The following is a 17739-nucleotide window of genomic DNA, read 5'->3' on the forward strand; positions in this document are numbered from 1 at the left end:
GCCAGTTCTGTGTGGGATGGATAAAAAGGAACCCCTAGATATTGAACCCAGCCCTGGCTGCTATTGGCACTACCTGGCAAAAGAATTACACATGTACCATAAACATCAAGGGGTGGTGACTTCATCCCTCAAGGTCTACCTGGAAGCTATTTCTGCTTTCCATCTGGGGGAAGTAGGTTGCTCTGTCTTCACGAGCCCCTTTGTTGGATGTTTCCTAAAGGACCAACAGACTCCACCTGACAGTCAAGCACCCTGTACCCATATGGGACCTCAACTTGTCCTCTGCTCACTCATGGGTACCTTCTTTGAGCCCTTAGTGACATACTCACTCCTGTATCTATCTTGGAAGGTAGCCTTTCTGGTGGCTATCACTTTGGCCTGATGTGGGTTAGAGCTCTGAGCCTTAACTTCTGAACCTCCCTGTGCTGCTTTTCCTATAAAGTTCAAAGAAGAGACACTCGCATGAGGCCCGCCATCCCCCTCCAGAACCGGGTGACCATTGCCCTCTGGAAGCTCTCTACGCCGGACACCTACCGATCCATCGGGAACCAGTTCTGCGTGGGGAGATCCACCGTCGGGGCGGTGCTCATGCAGGTACGGCACTCGTCGGCCACTGCGCCGGGGGGGGGGGGCTGCAAGGAGGGGATGGGCCGTCCCAGGGACAAAGGGGGGGCGGGAGGAGGCAAAAGTGCCCTGCACCGGAGGGGTTGGTATTTCCCGGCCGTACTACAGGGTGGTGTGCCCTGCAGGCCCAGGTGCTGCGGCTGTGGTGAAACAAGACCAGCGGTCAATTACCCCAGGGGCCCAGGTGTGTGAAACCCAGCTCGCCTCTGCAAGGCCAGGGCCCCTGCAGGATCCCCAGCTGCTGCTCCGTGGTGGGCAAGGCCCAGGCGCACGGTCCTGGGGCTCCCTCTCGCCCCAGCCCCCCGTACACATAAGGGGAACATGAGGGTACTCACAGGTGGACGCCTCCCTGGCCTCGGACGACACAGGAGAGCGGCTCTGTGGCGTGCCTCGGGAGTCCCGGGTCCTTGGCAGGCTGCCGGCAGGCTCCTGGCTCTCGGAGCCCCCTCCTCCTCCTCCTCGGTCTCTTGCAGCGGTCCCTCTGCTCCGGGGTCTATCACGTCCCGGGGGGCAGGGACGGCATGAGACCCCAGGAGGCGGTCCAGGGCGTGGAAGTGGGGGCAGGCCTCCGGGTCGGCCCCTGGCAGGCAGGCCCGGGAGTAGGACTGCCGCAGGTCCTTGATTTTGCAGCGCACCTGCTCCCGGCTGCGCTGGTGGCCCCTGGCGGCCAGGCTGTCAGCCATGCGGCTGTAGACGGCCGCGTTCCTGTGGCTAGTGCGGAGATCGTGGACATTGGAGGCTTCCCCCCAAACCTCGATGAGGTCCACGATCTCTGCACTAGACCACGCGGGCGCCCGCCGCTTGCGGCCCCGGGCAGGCTCCTGGGAGCCGCCAGGCTGGTCCTGGGAAGAGGGGGAGGGCTGGGTGTCCTCGGGTGGCTGGCTTATGGGTGTCAGGTGCAGGGTCTGCTGGCACGGGTGCTGGCAGCCTTGCAACTGGCACAAACTGTGTAGCCAGCCCATGGCCCTTTAAGGGCTCCGGGGCCGGGAGGGGGGCAGACAAGTTTGCCTGGTGTTGGCCAGAGTGGCCACCAGGGCAAGCTGGGAAGGGCTAGCCTCCCACTAGTTCGAATTAAGGGTCTACACACCCCTTAATTCGAACTAGCTAGTTCGAACTAGGCTTAATCCTCGTAAAATGAGGTTTTCCTAGTTCGAACTAAGCGCTCCGTTAGTTCGAATTAAGTTCGAACTAACGGAGTGCTAGTGTAGCGCCTATGAAAGTTAATTTGAACTAACGTCCGTTAGTTCGAACTAACTTTGTAGTGTAGATATACCCTGAGGCTTCCCAGGCCCACCAGAAGAAAAGGAGGTACAGCTCCAGTAGGGCGTCTGTATCCTTCATCACTAAGAAAAGAATAAGCACAGGGTACCATCAATCTCAGCCCTGCCATTGGCACCAAAGCACTCTGCTTAGCCATTGAGGCCATCCTGCTCCTTAACATAGCCATTGGTGCTAATGCAAGTGTCTCAGCTGGAGCTACCAGCACTACCTCAGTACCGAGTGAGCATCAGCATCTGACATTTACCAAGCCTCCAGTACGCCCATCAGCGCTGGTATGGTCAGTGCCAGTTCCAGCAGCCTCCCCTATGGAGATGGTACTGTGGTTCTTTCCAATGCTACAGGCGTTCTGATACTCGAGGGAGCTCTGTGTCAGATGAATCAGAATCTCTGTTGCTATCAGGTACCAGGCATCTCTCAGTACCAAGATTTCCAACTCTGAGGCTATGCCTAGACTGCAAGCCTCTTTCAAAAGAGGCTTTTTTGAAAGATACTTTTGAACCTGCAGACATTGTTACCTGGAATAAATTGCTCTCTCCCTCATCCTAGCTTACTGCTGCATCTGAAGACATCCAGATTATCCATAAATTCAGTCAAGGTACACCTATTGCCATATCAGCCTTTCCTCCCTTGGTCAAAATTTTTTTTTGCTTACCTGGTGTAACCCAGATTTATTAGGAGTAACCTTTTCCCTTACATCAGACATTCTGACTCATCTTGGGACTTCATGTTAGTTCTCAGCTATCTGATGAGACCTCCATTCAACCCAGTGGTGACCTACTCCCTAACTTCATTCTTCTAGAAAGATAGCCTTTTGAGTTGCCATCACATCAGCCTGGAGAGTCAGGGAGTTTGGCGCCTTAGTGGCAGATCCCCATTTTTACCATGTTCTTTAATAATAAGATCTCATTATATCTGCTTACTGAATTCCTCCCAAAGGCTACACTGGTTTTAGTATAAGTCTGGCTACAAGCCTTGTCTTGGTGTAAGATTTAAAGTGAAGTTGATGTGGGGGTAAGTGACTGGTCCTGGAACTGGTAGTAACCTGAATATTATTGTGATTGTTGGTGCAGGGCACTATCCATTACAAAGGCAGACTTGCTTGGCTGACAAGATGGACCTGAAAAACAAAGGGGATGCTGTGACTCCCTGGTTAGATTATGAAAGTGTCTGAGGAATTTACATTTGATACTCAGTTAGTGAAATCGGAGTTCACAGCCAGCTTGGGATGTGTGCCCGGCTTCCTAACAGTTGGCCCTGAGGCACTCGAATCACTGCAGACATCTTGACACTGGGGTAGTTTTAAAAAAGATCTTTTTTAAAGATGCTGCCTCAGCCAATAAATTGCCTAGTCCTGGTACACAAACTAATTGTGTGCAGCTGAGGTCTACAGGAGTTCAAGTCCTATCTAGGGGTATATTTTGCATAATTCCTGAATGAACCATGCTCATCAGTCACTGGGCCCCATCTGTGCAATACGGGTAATGGCACTGTCCTGTCTCTGAGGGGTGTTACAAGAACATATACATGAAACATTGTTACAGAAAAATATGGTAACAGAGCCCAGATATGAGATCAAGTTCGGAAAGCGAGCTCTTCAGATTCATCTGTAGCTGATGATGCCTAGTTTGAGGGAAGCTGACTTCCATAGTTAACAAGTTAACAATCTAACCCAATACCACCAGTCTGGCTTTTCACTGGCCCCTCTCCATGCAGTACCCCACAGTGCTCACAGAAAGCACTTACCAACCTCCTTTCTGCCCCATCTGGGTCAAACCATCTTTGTGTCAACCTTCAGATTTCTGTGGGGAAATGGAGGGAAAATATTTTCCCTCTTTCATTTCCTGGGAAGACCAAGGAGGGTCAGGACATCTTAGGCTGTGTGAGCTCTTGCATCTGCCGCAGGCAGTAAAACCAGTTAAACTAGGATGATGCTCCAACTGCCAGCTTTGAAAACTAAACCAACCTGTTAGTCAGTTGGCTCCTCTAGTTTGAGTAGTTCCCTTCTCACAGAGGTTAATTCTCTCTCCAGATACTGATAACTTTATTGTGCAAGCCAGCTCAGAGAGAGGTAAGAGATGTAGCAATTGCATCTCTCGCTCAAGGAAACAGCAAGCTACCTGTAACTGTGCCACCTCAGCCTGACAGAATACGGCACAGCTTTAATGTGTGTATCTTTAATCTGGTTGTGTCTCTGCCTATTTAGGAACCCACTTATTGACAAAAAAGTATAGCCAATTGTCGTCACAGCCATTGTCAGGAATGTTCAAGAGAGCAAATAACAAAACTCAGCCACATGTACTGCCTAAGGATAAAACCATGTGGTTCAGGAAAGGAGGAGTTAATACATCAGAAATTCTTCCCAGGCAGTGAATTTTTCCAGCATGTTCAGTTCTCCTTGCACAGTAGGTGTGCAGCTCAAATGGGCTATTCAGTTAGCCATTTTTTATCTATTTACAAATTACAAAGCACTTTTCATGTCACTTAAACTTTCACTAAGCAGCCTGTGCCAGTTTTGTCTTTGGTGCCTCCCTGTACTTTTGTTTTGAATATTAAATTCAAAATGCTAAAAGGCATGAGGATACTCCCTACCACAAAGCATTTACACATGTTATAGTATTTCCTTACCACTTTGTACCTTTGTTTCCCCTTCGAGTGGTCCCCGTGGGTGCTCAACTATGGGTGCTGGTGCATCCTCACGCTGGCAACCGGAGACTTTTCTAGCAGTTTCTGCCGCGCCGCGCAGGAGCCATGGTGCCCTCTAGTGCCATTGGAATTGTTGAGCGTGTGCGCGGCGTGGCTCCTCAGTTCCTTCTCTACCGTCCTCGGCAGCAGACGGATCCGACCGTTCGCCTTACTTCTGTTAAAAAATAGTGAAATACCTCGATTTAATCCCTAGTTACCTCATTATCCAAGTTTTTTTAGCCCTATTCTCCTTCCCAGTCTAGTTTAAAATATTTTTTCTTCTTGTTGCAGCTTGCCGCTTTTCCCCAACTCCTTATGCTCTGCTCTCTGTGCTTTAAACGTTGTAAGTCATGTCGGGATGCCATGCCTGCTTCGGACTGCTCCAAGTGTATTAAGTGTCTTGGGGAGGTGCACCAGACTCAAAAGTGCCTGCACTGCTCCAAATTAACAGCGAGGGTGCACTGAGACTGAGCCAATAGACTAAAGATTCTCTTATATGAGAAGTCCCTCCGTCCTTCCTCAGAAGACTCTCCTACATTGTCTAGACCACCTCAACTGAGTAAGGGTATGGAGAAAAGTCAACTGCCAGCCCACTCTGGTTCCACAACCTCCAAAACCAGTCTCTCTCCGACTCCATCCCTATCCTCAGCACCTTTAGCAGTACAGGTCAGCACCGAGGATAGGCCAGGAACCTCCGGTGTGGCGCAGCTTAAGACGTCGGCACAGCACAAAAGAGCTCATTCAGAGCCAAGGCAAAAATCAGTGGCACCGACCGCTACAGCACCTAAGCCGTCCTCAGCACCGACTGCTCTATTGAAAGAGCGCATGGCACCGAGCCATGCCAAAACGGTACCGAGCCCGGCGCCGAAGAAGGCCCGTGCCGACAAACCACCTCCGACTGCTCCGGTGCCGGAACAAGCCTCAGCACCGTCAACACCCTCGCTGTCTGCACCACCACCAGCCAAGCCGCATCGCCCCACACCGTCTCAGAGGCGTGAGTGGTACCGATCCCCGGTGCGAAACCACACCTCCTTGGCACCGCCGTCCCCAGGTTCCTCTATATGCTCTGCGAGGTCTCGTCACTCCTCTGTCACTTCTCGGTCTGTCAGTGACATTGGCACTAAGTCAAGGAGCAGGTTTTCATCGCAACACTCTAGCCCAACACATAGACCTCCATCCTGGCAGCTGGCTCCAGTTCAATATGCATACCCTCCCCCTCCGCATCCATGGTATGCGCAACAGTATGGCTACCCACCTCTGCCATATACCACTCAATGGCAACCCTGGGAGCCATGTCCGAAAAAGAGACACCACCAGCTCTCTTCCACTATTTCCAGGCCACCTCCTCTCTTGCCTCCTGCTACTGCATCTGCCACTGAAGCGAATTCTCCATCCCCCTCGGACGCACATGACTCTTTCTCTCTGAAGGGGAGACCAGATCTCCTCTACACAATTCCTTCTCCTCCCCAGACGAAGTGGTCACTACCGAAGCCCCATCATCGGGAGATGACACAAAAAAATTTCAAGACTTGTTTAAAAGAGTCGCCATAACTCAGGAAAGAGACCTCCAGGAGGTGCAGGTCAAACAATATCGTCTTCTTCGTACACTACAGCCACCAACTGCCTCCAAAATTGCTATACCTATGGAGGAGGCTACTATGGACACGGCCGACAACATCTGGCAAACTCCAGCCTCCATCACTCCAACAAATGAGGGCAGGCTGTAAATATTTTATCGCTCCAAAGAATATGGACTTCCTTTTTACCCACCCACCTCCTAACTCCGTAGTGGTAGACTTGGTGCGACACAAAAGTAAACAGCCTAACCTTGGATTGACCCCACAGGACAAGAACCACAAGAAAGTGGATATTATGGGCCGAAAAGTTTACTCTTCAGCCACGTTACTTCTCAGGGCTGCGAACTATACTGCCATGCTCACGGACTATGACCACGCTAATTACTCCAAGCTCCAAGACCACCTCCAGCACCTTCCGGAGCACAAAAGGTCAACTTTGCTCAATATTATGCAAGAGGGCCAAACCATCTCCCGCACAGCCTTACAGTTTGCCATGGATATGGCAGACACCACAGCTCGTATTACGGCCACGGCGATTGTGCTTTGCAGGATTTCCTGGTTACAGGCATCTGGGATACCTAGGGATCTACAGCAGAAGGTTGAGGACTTGCCTTTTGACCAGACCAACCTTTTCGCAGCTAAAATTGATGAGGTGTTGCATTCTATGAAGGACTCCTGTACGACTCTCAGGACCCTCAGAATGTACAATCCTCCATTCAAGAGAACTAGGTATCAGCCTTACCAATGTTCAAGAGAGCCGTTTAGAAAACAACCCAAATACGATTTCCACCAGAAACAAAGAATTCAGTGCCGTAGACCACAGCAACAACAATAACAGCACATCACACCCCATCCACCATCAAGCAAACAGCAGGTTTGAAGGTCAGGTTGAGAGCCAGGAAGCCAATCCACTGCCACTGACAACCTATACCTTTCAGTTCCACCACCCCCTCTGGGCCTTTTTCCACCAATGGTCCCTCATCACTTCGGACAAATGGGTCTTGGATCTGATTCAATTTGGTTACACTATCCCTTTTACCTCCCTCCTACCCACCCTCCTACCCCATCCCTCTTCAGGGACCCCTCTCATGAAACCATCCTCCTACAAGAGGTTTCGCATCTTCTTCAACTGGGCTCAGTAGAACGCGTACCACCACAATTCCAGGGCCGGGGCTTCTACTCAACCTACTTCCTAACCCAGAAGAAGATGGGAGGGTGGCAATCCATCTTAGACCTCAGGTGCCTCAACAAATACATCGCATACCACCGTTTCAAGATGGTGATCCTATCAATGATCATTCCCGCACTTGATCAAGGTGATTGGCTTTCAGCTCTTGACCTCCAGGATGCCTACTTTCACATTACTGTTCATCCTGCTCACAGACATTTCTTATGGTTTATGCTAGGCAACCAGCACTATCAATACAGAGTGTTCCTGTTTGGCCTCTCCACAGCCCCCAGGGTGTTTTCCCAAACCCTGGCAGTTGTAATGGCCTCACTTCAATGCCAAGGCATCATAATATTCCCATATCTGGACGATGGCCTCATAAAAGGCACGTCCTTCAATGAGACCAAGGCCATGACAGATACCACAATAGCTCTTCTACTCAGCCTCAGGTTTCACATAAATTATGTAAAATCCACCCTACTCCCAGTGCAGAGACTAGAATTCATAGGCTCCCTCGTTGACACAGTCACAGCGAGGGCTGTGCTTCCCGAGCACAGGTTCGCAACCATATGTGACCTTATCCGGGCAGTACAATCGGTGCTGACTGTCATGGTCTGCGACTGCCTCAAGATCCTCGGGCACATGGCTTCCACGACCTATGTTGTCGACTTCACATGAGACTTCTTCAGTCCTGGCTCACAATAGTTTACAAGCCTTCCAGAGACCAACTTTCCAAGCCTGTCGCCATTCTACCACGCATCATCAACTCCCTGCTCTGGTGGACAATTCCTCAAAATATGTTACAGAGCGTTCCTTTCCAACATTCACCTTCCACTCTCACAGTTATAATAGATGTCTCACTCATGGGATTGGAGGGCCCACTTAGACCACATTACGGCCCAGGGTAAACGGTCATTTATGGAGCAGGCTTTCCATATCAACCTCCTCGAGTTACAGGCGGTCAGATATGTGTGCCAACATTTTACTCAGTACATAGTTCACAAGTCCATTACCATCATGACAGACAATACCACCTGCATGTACTACATCAACCGCCAAGGCGGTGCTCGATCCCCTTCCCTGTGTTCGAAAGCTATCAAGCTCTGGAACTGGTGCCTGTTACACAGGGTCACCCCTTCGTCCTTTACCTTCCCAGAATATTGAACGTCACAGCGGACACACTAAGCCGTACGTTTCTGGACCAGCACGAATGGGAACTCGACAGACGTGTCCTCGCTCTGCTCTTCCTTCACTGGGGCCAACCAGACGTGGACCTCTTCACCACGAAAAACAACAGAAAATGCCACCTTTACTGCTCCAGAGGAGCCCTGGGGAAACGTTCCCTCGAAGACACTTTTTCCATCACATGGGATGCCCCTCTCCTGTATGCGTTTCTCCCCTTGCTGCTCCTACACAGAGTCCTCAACAAAATTAGGACGGACCAGGTACGGGTCATTCTAGTGGCACCTGTGTGGCCCAGACAAATGTGGTTTCCCTACCTTCTCAAGATGGCGGTGATGGACCTGTACACCTTTCCTCTTCACCATGACCTTCTGTCTCAGAATCACGGTCGGACTCTCCATCCAGACATTACCAAGCCCCATCTCCATGCCTGGCTCCTTCATGGCTCGAGGATGCTGAGACTGCCTGCTCGAAACAGGTGAAGGACATTCTGATTAACAGTAGAAGACGGTCCACTAGAAGAACTTACCTGTATAAATGGACTCGATTCTCTCGCTGGTTTGCTCAAATACATGCGAGCCCACCAGAGCTCGCTCCTTTACCTACCCTACTGGACTACTTACTATCCCTAAAACAGTCAGGCCTAGCACTTAGCAGTATCAAAGTCCACACCGCCGCCATAGCTGCCTTTCACTATCCCACAGATGGCGCTTCTTTTCTCACTAACCCATTGACCAAATGCTTCCTTAAGGGATTACAAAATACCTTTCCTCCTGTCCCTCCACCAGTCCCCATCTGGGACTTAAACCACGTTCTAAAGAGCCTGACAAAACCGCCATTCGAACCTATAGCCACTTGCTCTTGGTCTCATTTGTCTATGAAAGTATTCTTCCTCGTTGCTATTACCTCTAGCAGGAGGGTGAGTGAGCTTGAGGCCTTGATGGCCGACCTTCCATACACCGTAATTACAAAGGACTGGGTGATACTCGGACCCCACCCTAAGTTCCTCTCTAAAGTACCCTCCCCCTTCCATGTGAATGAACCCAAAAACTTACCTGCCTTCTTTCCAAAGACTCATGTTGACCCAGTCCAGGCTGCATAGCACACTCTCGACATCCGATGAGCCCTGGCCTTCTACATTGACCGCGCGAAGCCATGGCGAGCCTCACCTAGACTCTTCATCTCTTATGCTGAGAGATCTAAGGGACAAGCTGTCTCATCTCAGAGAGGGTGCTGGGGTCAACTGATCCCCGTCTAGACTACTGCGCTGTGCCAACTATCAGCCGATTGGCACAGTGTGGTGGCCATTTTGATGTAAATGAAGTCCTGCCCTGCACTTTCCAGACCAGAAAGCCTGATATACAACTGCCACAGCTTAACTATCACATTGTGGAATAGTCTTTGCAAGCAACATGTTGGCAGCACTATTGCTTAAATTATAAAAAACAAGGAGTGAAAATAGTCCTAGCACACAGAAAACAATCCTTCATAGGACTCCTGAGACAGAAGGCATGTGTGATTTCATAAGCAACTCTGATTTTCCAAATTTTGAATGCCAAATCCATGTAAGCAAATTGAAACAAGGAAACACTTAATTCAAACCTTCCAGGCATTTTTGCAGATTATGCTAAGAATTTCAGAAGATACTAATCTGAGAGAGGAAATCAAACAGTGCACAGTGTGAGGGATGATTTTCACCACTAGTGCAGCAGTTTGAGTAGGGGCACAGCCTGGGGGGATGGATGACTCAGGAGGTTCAGAGGTGTGGGAAATGAAACTCTTCCTTTTGGGGTATTGGTTCAGAAGGGGGCTGTTGCACTGAGGGAAGCCAAATTTCCTTAAGGGTGAAGAGGGTTAACTTTTGATTTCTGGCTGGAGAGAGGACAAAGGGAGACTGAAGGAAGAAGAATGACCAGCCGAGATTCTGAAGGAGGAGAGAACATAAGAACGGCCATACTGGGTCAGACCAAAGGTCCTTCTAGCCCAGTATCCTGTCTACCGACAGTGGGCAGCACCAGGTACCCCAGAGAGGGTAGACCAAAGACAATGATCAAGCGATTTGTCTCCTGCCATCTCTCTCCAGCCTCTGACAAACAGAGGCCAAGGACACCATTTTATCCCCTGGCTAATAGCCTTTTATGGACCTAACCTCCATGAAATTATCTAGCCTCTCTTTAAACTCTATTATAGTCCTAGCCTTCACAGCCTCCTCTGGCAAGGAGTTCCACAGGTTGACTACACGCTGTGTGAAGAACTTTCTTTTATTGTTTTAAACCTGCTACCCATTAATTTCATTTGGTGACCTCTAGTTCTTCTATTTAGGGAACTAATAAATAACTTTTCTTTATCGGCCCTCTCCACACCACTCATGATTTTATAGACCTCTATCATATCCCCCCTCAGTCTCCTTTTTTCTAAACTGAAAAGTCCCAGTCGCTTTAACCTCTCCTCAGATGGGACCCGTTCCAAACCCCTAATCATTTTAGTTGCCCTTTTCTGAACCCTTTCCAAGGCCAAAATATCTTTTTTGAGGTGAGGAGACCACATCTGTACACAGTATTCCAGATGTGGACATACCATAGTTTTATACAGGGGCAGTAAGATATTCTGTCTTATTTTCTATCCCTTTCCTAATAATTCCTAGCATCCTATTTGCCTTTTCGACCGCTGTGATGGCGTGTTGGGGTCCCCCGTCTCCTGCACCCCTGAAATGGCACAAACAGACTCCACCAGCCGGTAGAATAGAGGTGGTTTATTGCTTCTCCAGCATACAGCACTGCACAGATGTCATCAGGTTACAGGGCAGGCCTAGGATGCCTCAGCCCCCCTTGATATGGGGGGGGGTCTCGGCTTCTAAACCCCCCAGCCTGTGGCTGAGGCTGCTTCCTCCATGCTCCCAGACAGAAACTAACTAACTCTCCTCCAGCCCTGCCCCCCAGCCAGGGCAGCATCCACCTTCCTTTGTTCCTCTCCATGGGGGGTGGTTGGTCAGACAGGTTGACACCCCCTTTGCATAATGACTCATCCTGTTTTGCTGGGCCGTGGTACCAACTGCAGCCAGTGGGGTTACCCCAGAGCCAGCAGCATAGAAAGCAGCCCGATACCCCCACTACGTCACAACCGCCGCTGCACACTGCGTGGAAGTTTTCAGAGAACTGTCCACGATAACTCCAAGATCCCTTTCCTGATTTGTCATAGCCAAATTAGCCCCCATCATACTGTACGTATAGTTGGGGTTATTTTTCCCGATGTGCATTACTTTACACTTATCCACATTAAATTTCATTTGCCATTTTGCTGCCCAATCACTGAGTTTAGTGAGACCATCTTAGAGTCCCTCACAGTCTGCTTCTGTCTTGACTATCCTAAACAGTTTTGTATCATCTGCAAACTTTACTATCTCACTGCTTACCCCTTTCTCCAGATCATTTATGAATAAGTTGAAAAGGATTGGTCCCAGGACTGGCCCTTGGGGTACACCACTAGTTACCCCTCTCCAATCTGAAAATTTACCATTTATTCCTACCCTTTGTTTCCTGTCTTTTAACCAGTTCTCAATCCAAGAAAGGACCTTTCCTCTTATCCCATTTGCAAGCACTGGATTAGTGTGTCATGAACTCATGAGAATTGCAGGTGTGTTTCAGAACTGTTGTAACTTACAACAGTAACAAGTGAACCCTTTCTTACATGAACTGGATCTACTTGTCTTCCTCGCGTAGTTTACCTCTCCAGATAGGAGCTCCGCTACAATTAAGTGTTATTCAGCAGCAGGTGTGGGCCCTGATTGTTTTATGTTGAGAACTGAGACTTCCTCTTGTTTAGAACATGCAGTGAGATTACTGGCAACCTGCCATATCATGATTTAGCATGAAGAACTCTCCCTTTCTTTTCAGACCTTGACTTGGTGCCAGCATGATGAGAGGAGGAAAAGACGATTTTGCTGACATAGGACACCCAAGGCCTAGGGGTAGGATTTTAATTTGGGAAGCCATTTGCATTCCTCATTGAGTTCACTAGATGTGAGCAAACTGTATTGCAAGAGAAGCTTCCTGGTGATGGGGCAAAAGAACATAATAAGTGGTGTGACTGAGTATAAAAGCATATTGGAATTATGCAAAGCCAGGGATGAAAACAACATGTTCACCTGAAATCTTCAGTTTGCAGACAATTGCAGCCAACTTTCATGACAATGCAATGGAAGCAGGAGATTTAACCTAAATACAACAATAAAAATATCATTTGATTTTTATCTCAACATAAATAAGGCATGAGGTCGGTACATTCTAGTCTATAGATCAGCTGCAGGACAGATCATTCAGAACAATGGAAGTATTTCTCATGGCTCATATGTCCCCTATGCAAGTCCTTTTGCAATTTCTCTTATTTGGACTGAGCCATTCCATTAGATACTTTTCCTTGGCTAGGTTTGTCACTGGCCAGCTACACAAGAACTAGATATTGTGTATATAATCCTGTCCTCCATTATATTATCCTTCCTTGTTCATAAAGGCACGCAGGTTAATTTTAGAGAAGGCACACTGCACTTTCTCACACTTACAGTACAGTACACATGTAATATGAAGAGACACTACTTGCTACCATAGAAGGAAAGACAGAGGCAAGCTGTCCATTAGACTTTCTTGCTACAACCTGTTAGTGCATCCAAACTTGACTTGTGATCAGCCTGCCGCAATTATGAATTTAAGCTGGGATTGACATTTTTACCTTGAAAATCTGGGGGAAATCAATTGTTTGGGGACTTTAGATTCCTAATATCAGGATGATCTCACTTTATAGCTATTTTCCAACAGATTTTATGTCCCACCTTAACTCAAAAATGGCTTGGCTTGGAAATACCAAATGCACTTTAATAGTTTGCTGTCTCTTAGTGTTTTAGTCTCTTTGCCTAGTTTGTGCCAGCTGTGTACTTCCTAAGCGGTGGGTCCTAGCTGTCTTCTTGGCATATAGGAGCCACAGGCAGTCTGCTACGTTTTGTCTGTACCAGGAAAGTAACCCTATTGCTCCTAGTTCAGCCCCCCACTCGCTGTAACAGTAACAATTGAATGGAAGCTACAGCCAGAACTTGGATATATGACATCTGGACAGAACTTGGCTGGAGGCTGGCTCAGAACAGAGGTGGATGACAAGGGGCAAAAAAATTCCTGAATCCTGCCTAGGCTTCAGGTTTTGGCAGCTGTTGTTGAGCAGCTTTGGTTGAGCTGCTCTAGGAGTGACTTTTGGCTATGAAGTTTGCTAGTGTAAACGCAGCCCAGATCCAGTAGCTCTCTGAAGAGCTCGGGAGCAGCCTGGCTTCATTTGTTCTTTCAGGTGATTCATATGTTAGTGCTTTACGTGTTGGTCAGTTACCTTCAGCATTGTTTGGTTTAGGGTATGCTTGTTTGCATCCTTGGTTAGGAAGCTGCAACCTGGGTGTGATGTTATATAGGTTGGCTCATTGTTTCATTTGTATTTTAATCCCCTGCTTGCAGGGAGTGTTTGCTGAATTGGTGGTGATGGGTATTCTTTTCCCTAGGTTGATTAGGAGCAGGAACCCAGCCAGCTCTTTGCAGACAGTTGTGCTCACTGTACATATGAGCGCTCTCTCACCCACACACATACTGTACGCACACACACAATGCCTCGACTCTTTGTTCCTGGTAAACGTATAGAGAAACGGTCTGAGTTGAAGTGACTTTTCCAGCTTTTCAGAACTCGTTCTTCTCCATTCCAGGATCAGCTCCCGTCACAGGTTAAATCTGAACTTCCTCATCCTCCCTTGCACAGCCCCAGATTAGTTGATTGTCTCCCATCGGTGACTGGGCAAGAAGCCACACCCCTGACAGAATGAGGATATAAGACAGGTACCACAGAGCTAGAGAGCCAGCAAGAAAGCAGCTTTGGGGAGGCCTCTTGCGGCAGGTCCCTGCAGAGATGTGGCTCCTTCTTCTCTGTACCCTGTCCCCACTCCTCCAGACTGCTGTCAGGGCTGACCCTGTACCGTAAGTCACTGTGGAGTTAGGGACTGGCTCCTGCTCCTTGGCTGTGGAGTGGAGAAGGAAGAGGGCAGGGGTTTGCAAACTGCTGCCAGGGGAAGCAGTGGGCACTTTGGTGTCTAGAGACATTGCAAATGCCCAGGGCAGACTGAGAGCAGATTGTTGGAGAAGAACTGGGAAGTGAGAGCAAGGAGGAGGAGACAGCTACTCGAGGGTGATGGTAGGGAACGGGTGTAATAAGGAATAGGGGATGGGAGAGAGGAAAGATCAGTGGACGGAGTCAGAGAAGCAGGCAAGTGGTTAGATGTGAGGGACCAGGAATGGTACTCATTTGAAGAGTGGCAAGGGATGGCTGGAGGGGGGGACAGGTGGACATGGATGCAGATGGGCATTTGTGAATGCTGTGAAGGAGACCACAGGAAGTGGGAAAATCCAGGCTGGTTTTCCAAGACCTCTGGGTAGAGTGGGGAGGGGGAGCACAGAAGAGAAAAGAAGCTCAAACTTTTTTTTTTTTATTTAACATGTGGGGGATAGTGAAAGCTGTTTAGAAACCTGGTATCAGTGCTGTGTGGAGACTGATTAAATGGAGTTATACAGCCAGGTCGGGGTCTCTTTATTCTTGATCTCCGGCACGTCTCTCCTTTCCCTAGTTCTTTACACTTTCAAAATGGAGACCAAATTTCATATTGAAGCCATTCCCTCTAAGCCCCCCCCCCCCGTCTTCAAGAGAGGGGGTCACCCTTGGGGCACCACTGCCTGTGATTAGGGAGATGGTTCTGGTGGCACAGAGGGCAGGTAATTACTTAGACAAAGAACTGCAGGGAGGGGGTATGAGTATCAGCTGGAGATGGTTTCCTTGCATTTGGTTTCCTTTCCTTCCCTCTTTCTAACTTTTCACTGAGGACAATGATAATGGGGGGATGGTTGCACAGAGAAAGTTGGCCTAGGCACAGCAGCTCTATGAAACATGTCCGCCAGTGCAACACTATTGTCAGTAGCCCGGGAGAGCTACGTTACAGAGGGTAGCACAGCACCTGCTAAAGGACTGCTTTAAGTGGAAAGCAGAAACTGAGACTGACAAAGGCAGCCTCAGTCCTGCTGGAGAGCTAGTAGAGACTTCTCACATCCCTCCCCGCAGCGTGGGATGAGTGTGTCTGGGGAGGAACTCAGTCAGTCCCCCCAGACAGGAACGAAACTTCTGCATAAAGCAGCTCTGAGTTCACGAGCAGCCAGCTAGGTTGACGAAGTCCCACCGGTACAGTTCCTCAGCTGCTCAGAGAACTTGATTCCCTGGGGGCTTTGTGTGTGTTTTAAAAGCAACACACAAGGTTCAATCCTGCCTTCTGATCCTTTTTCTCTCACTGCTCAAGGAACTATGTGGTTGTGCTACCAGCCCGGCTGCAGTATCCCTCCGTGCAGAAAGCCTGCATGGACTTGAGTAAGGTGAAGAGTTCCATGCTGCTCACCATCACTCTGGAGACCAAGGCCAAGACTTACAAGCTGCTGGATGGGTTTGTCTGGAAGAAGAGACAGCTCAAATGCTTCAGCTTTCCTGTAAGTGCTCCATGACTTTCAAGTGGTGTTGGCTAGATGTAGGTGTGCCTATGGTGCTTCCTCACTGCTTGGCTAATGCACCTATGTGAAGATGTTTGCTGGTCTGACTGGTACAGATGGCTATGCCTTGGTATTCAGATAGCTACTGTGACATTCCAGACTACAATCCAGATTGCTGGGGAGCTGCTAGTTCTGCCCTGCAACCTTGGATGCTTTATAATTTGCTGCAGCAGCTCCCACCTGTGTCAGCTTTCCAGCATACAAGCTACACCCTGAATGGCTGTGTGTAATTGCCCTCTGGCTCTTACCAGCCTCAGTTATACGGCAAGGTGATTCCAACACACCCATTGTTCTAGATTTCCTCCCTCTCCTGGGCTATCCAGTTCTTTAAAAGGAATAATATGCACACAACTTGATACCCCAAATAGTGTTTTCCAAAACACTTCATTTTAAATGCATTGGATTAGGTAAAACAAGCTTATTAGCTAAACACAGATTTTAAGCAAGCACAAGCAGTGAGGCATGAAAGTCAGAAATGGTCACAAAGACACCAGTTGGATTTTATCTAATTTAACAGGCTATTATAAAATCAAAACAAGTTTGGTTTGTTTGTTTTTCACCACATGCTTTCAACAGTCTTACTAACCAAACTTCTGAGGCCAGGACCACTCCCCCATGTCCAATAGCTGTTCTTTATCCATTCAGGTGCAGGGAATTGATGGGTAAAGAGGGGGTGGAGCTTGAAGTGTCTGTCCCTCCTTTTTACAATTTCAGTCTCCTTCTTGAAGAACATTTGCAGCTCGATACCAGGAGAGAGAGTCTCTGGAAAGGATGTTCCCTCCTGCTTTTGTTTTCTCACTTGTTAGCGCTTCATTTGCTTCCTTTCCTTTTTGACTGGTTAAAGGCAAATTAAGCTGAGCACTCGTTCCTTTGTCTGAGACATAGCTCTTTGCCAACCTCAGTCTGGAACATGTGTTAACACTGCAACAGTGGAATCTTATAACGTCACATACAATGTTGCTACACGCTCTCAGGATGATACTGATGATTACACCTCGCTACTGTAGGCGTTTCAGATGATACCTTACACAGCATATCTGGTACACAGATTATTACAATAGGGTGTGAATACAGGGGTACATTCTGCCACATCTGTGTTCATGTCATCTGTGCTGAGCCCTCTGAGCCCTTCCTGGATTCCCTCTAGTTTGCTGGGTAGGAGTGGGAGACAGACAGAAAGGTGCAGGCAGGTAAATTCTAGTCATTCTTCACTTTCTCCATTGGAGTGGTGGGGAGCCAAGGAGGAAAAGCAGTGGGATGCTGGATAGATGGGAAGGTAGTTTGCAACCACAATTTGGTGCCCAGTACCTGCAGCTGGGGCAGCAGAGGTGGTGATTGCCAAAGCATGACAACTGCGGGAAGCTATTTCCCTCCTTGGCACCGGAGACTGTATTTGTTCCACAGCAGGATGGGTTTGCCTTAAGAAAGCTATTGTTTCAGCTGATACTTTTTAAGGGAAGCCTCAGATTCTAGAACACAACTATGTGGTAACGTGAAAAGCTCACCATAATGATGCAGCTGTTTGTAAGGTAATTGTGTGCTCACAGGTACTGAAAATGCCACATCTTGTTGTTGAATTTACATAATAAGCATAGAATCATAGGACAGGAAAGGATCT

At 48.6% G+C, this 17739-nt stretch overlaps 1 protein-coding gene and 1 long non-coding RNA gene across 2 annotated transcripts in view; one reads left to right on the forward strand and one right to left on the reverse strand.

The window, feature by feature from the left end:
- Positions 1-1627: 1627 nt before the first annotated feature.
- Positions 1628-9895, reverse strand: LOC142818951 (uncharacterized). Its single transcript, XR_012896644.2, has 3 exons — positions 9570-9895; positions 8832-8979; positions 1628-4762 (listed from the first exon to the last, which is right to left on the reverse strand). It is a non-coding gene; the product is annotated as an uncharacterized LOC142818951 (long non-coding RNA).
- Positions 9896-14371: 4476 nt separating this feature from the next.
- Positions 14372-17739, forward strand: part of A2ML1 (alpha-2-macroglobulin like 1) — a 50760-nt gene continuing 47392 nt past the window's right edge. Inside the window, exons 1-2 of the mRNA XM_006119937.4 lie at positions 14372-14513; positions 15878-16061. Of these exons, the coding sequence (XP_006119999.3) occupies positions 14446-14513; positions 15878-16061 (252 nt within the window). The 5' untranslated portion in view covers positions 14372-14445. The remainder of the gene's footprint in view (positions 14514-15877; positions 16062-17739) is intronic.

Source organism: Pelodiscus sinensis, chromosome 1 (genome assembly GCF_052426305.1).
Source record: "Pelodiscus sinensis isolate ZL-2025 chromosome 1, ASM5242630v1, whole genome shotgun sequence".
In the NCBI taxonomy this organism is placed as follows: Eukaryota; Metazoa; Chordata; order Testudines; family Trionychidae; genus Pelodiscus; species Pelodiscus sinensis.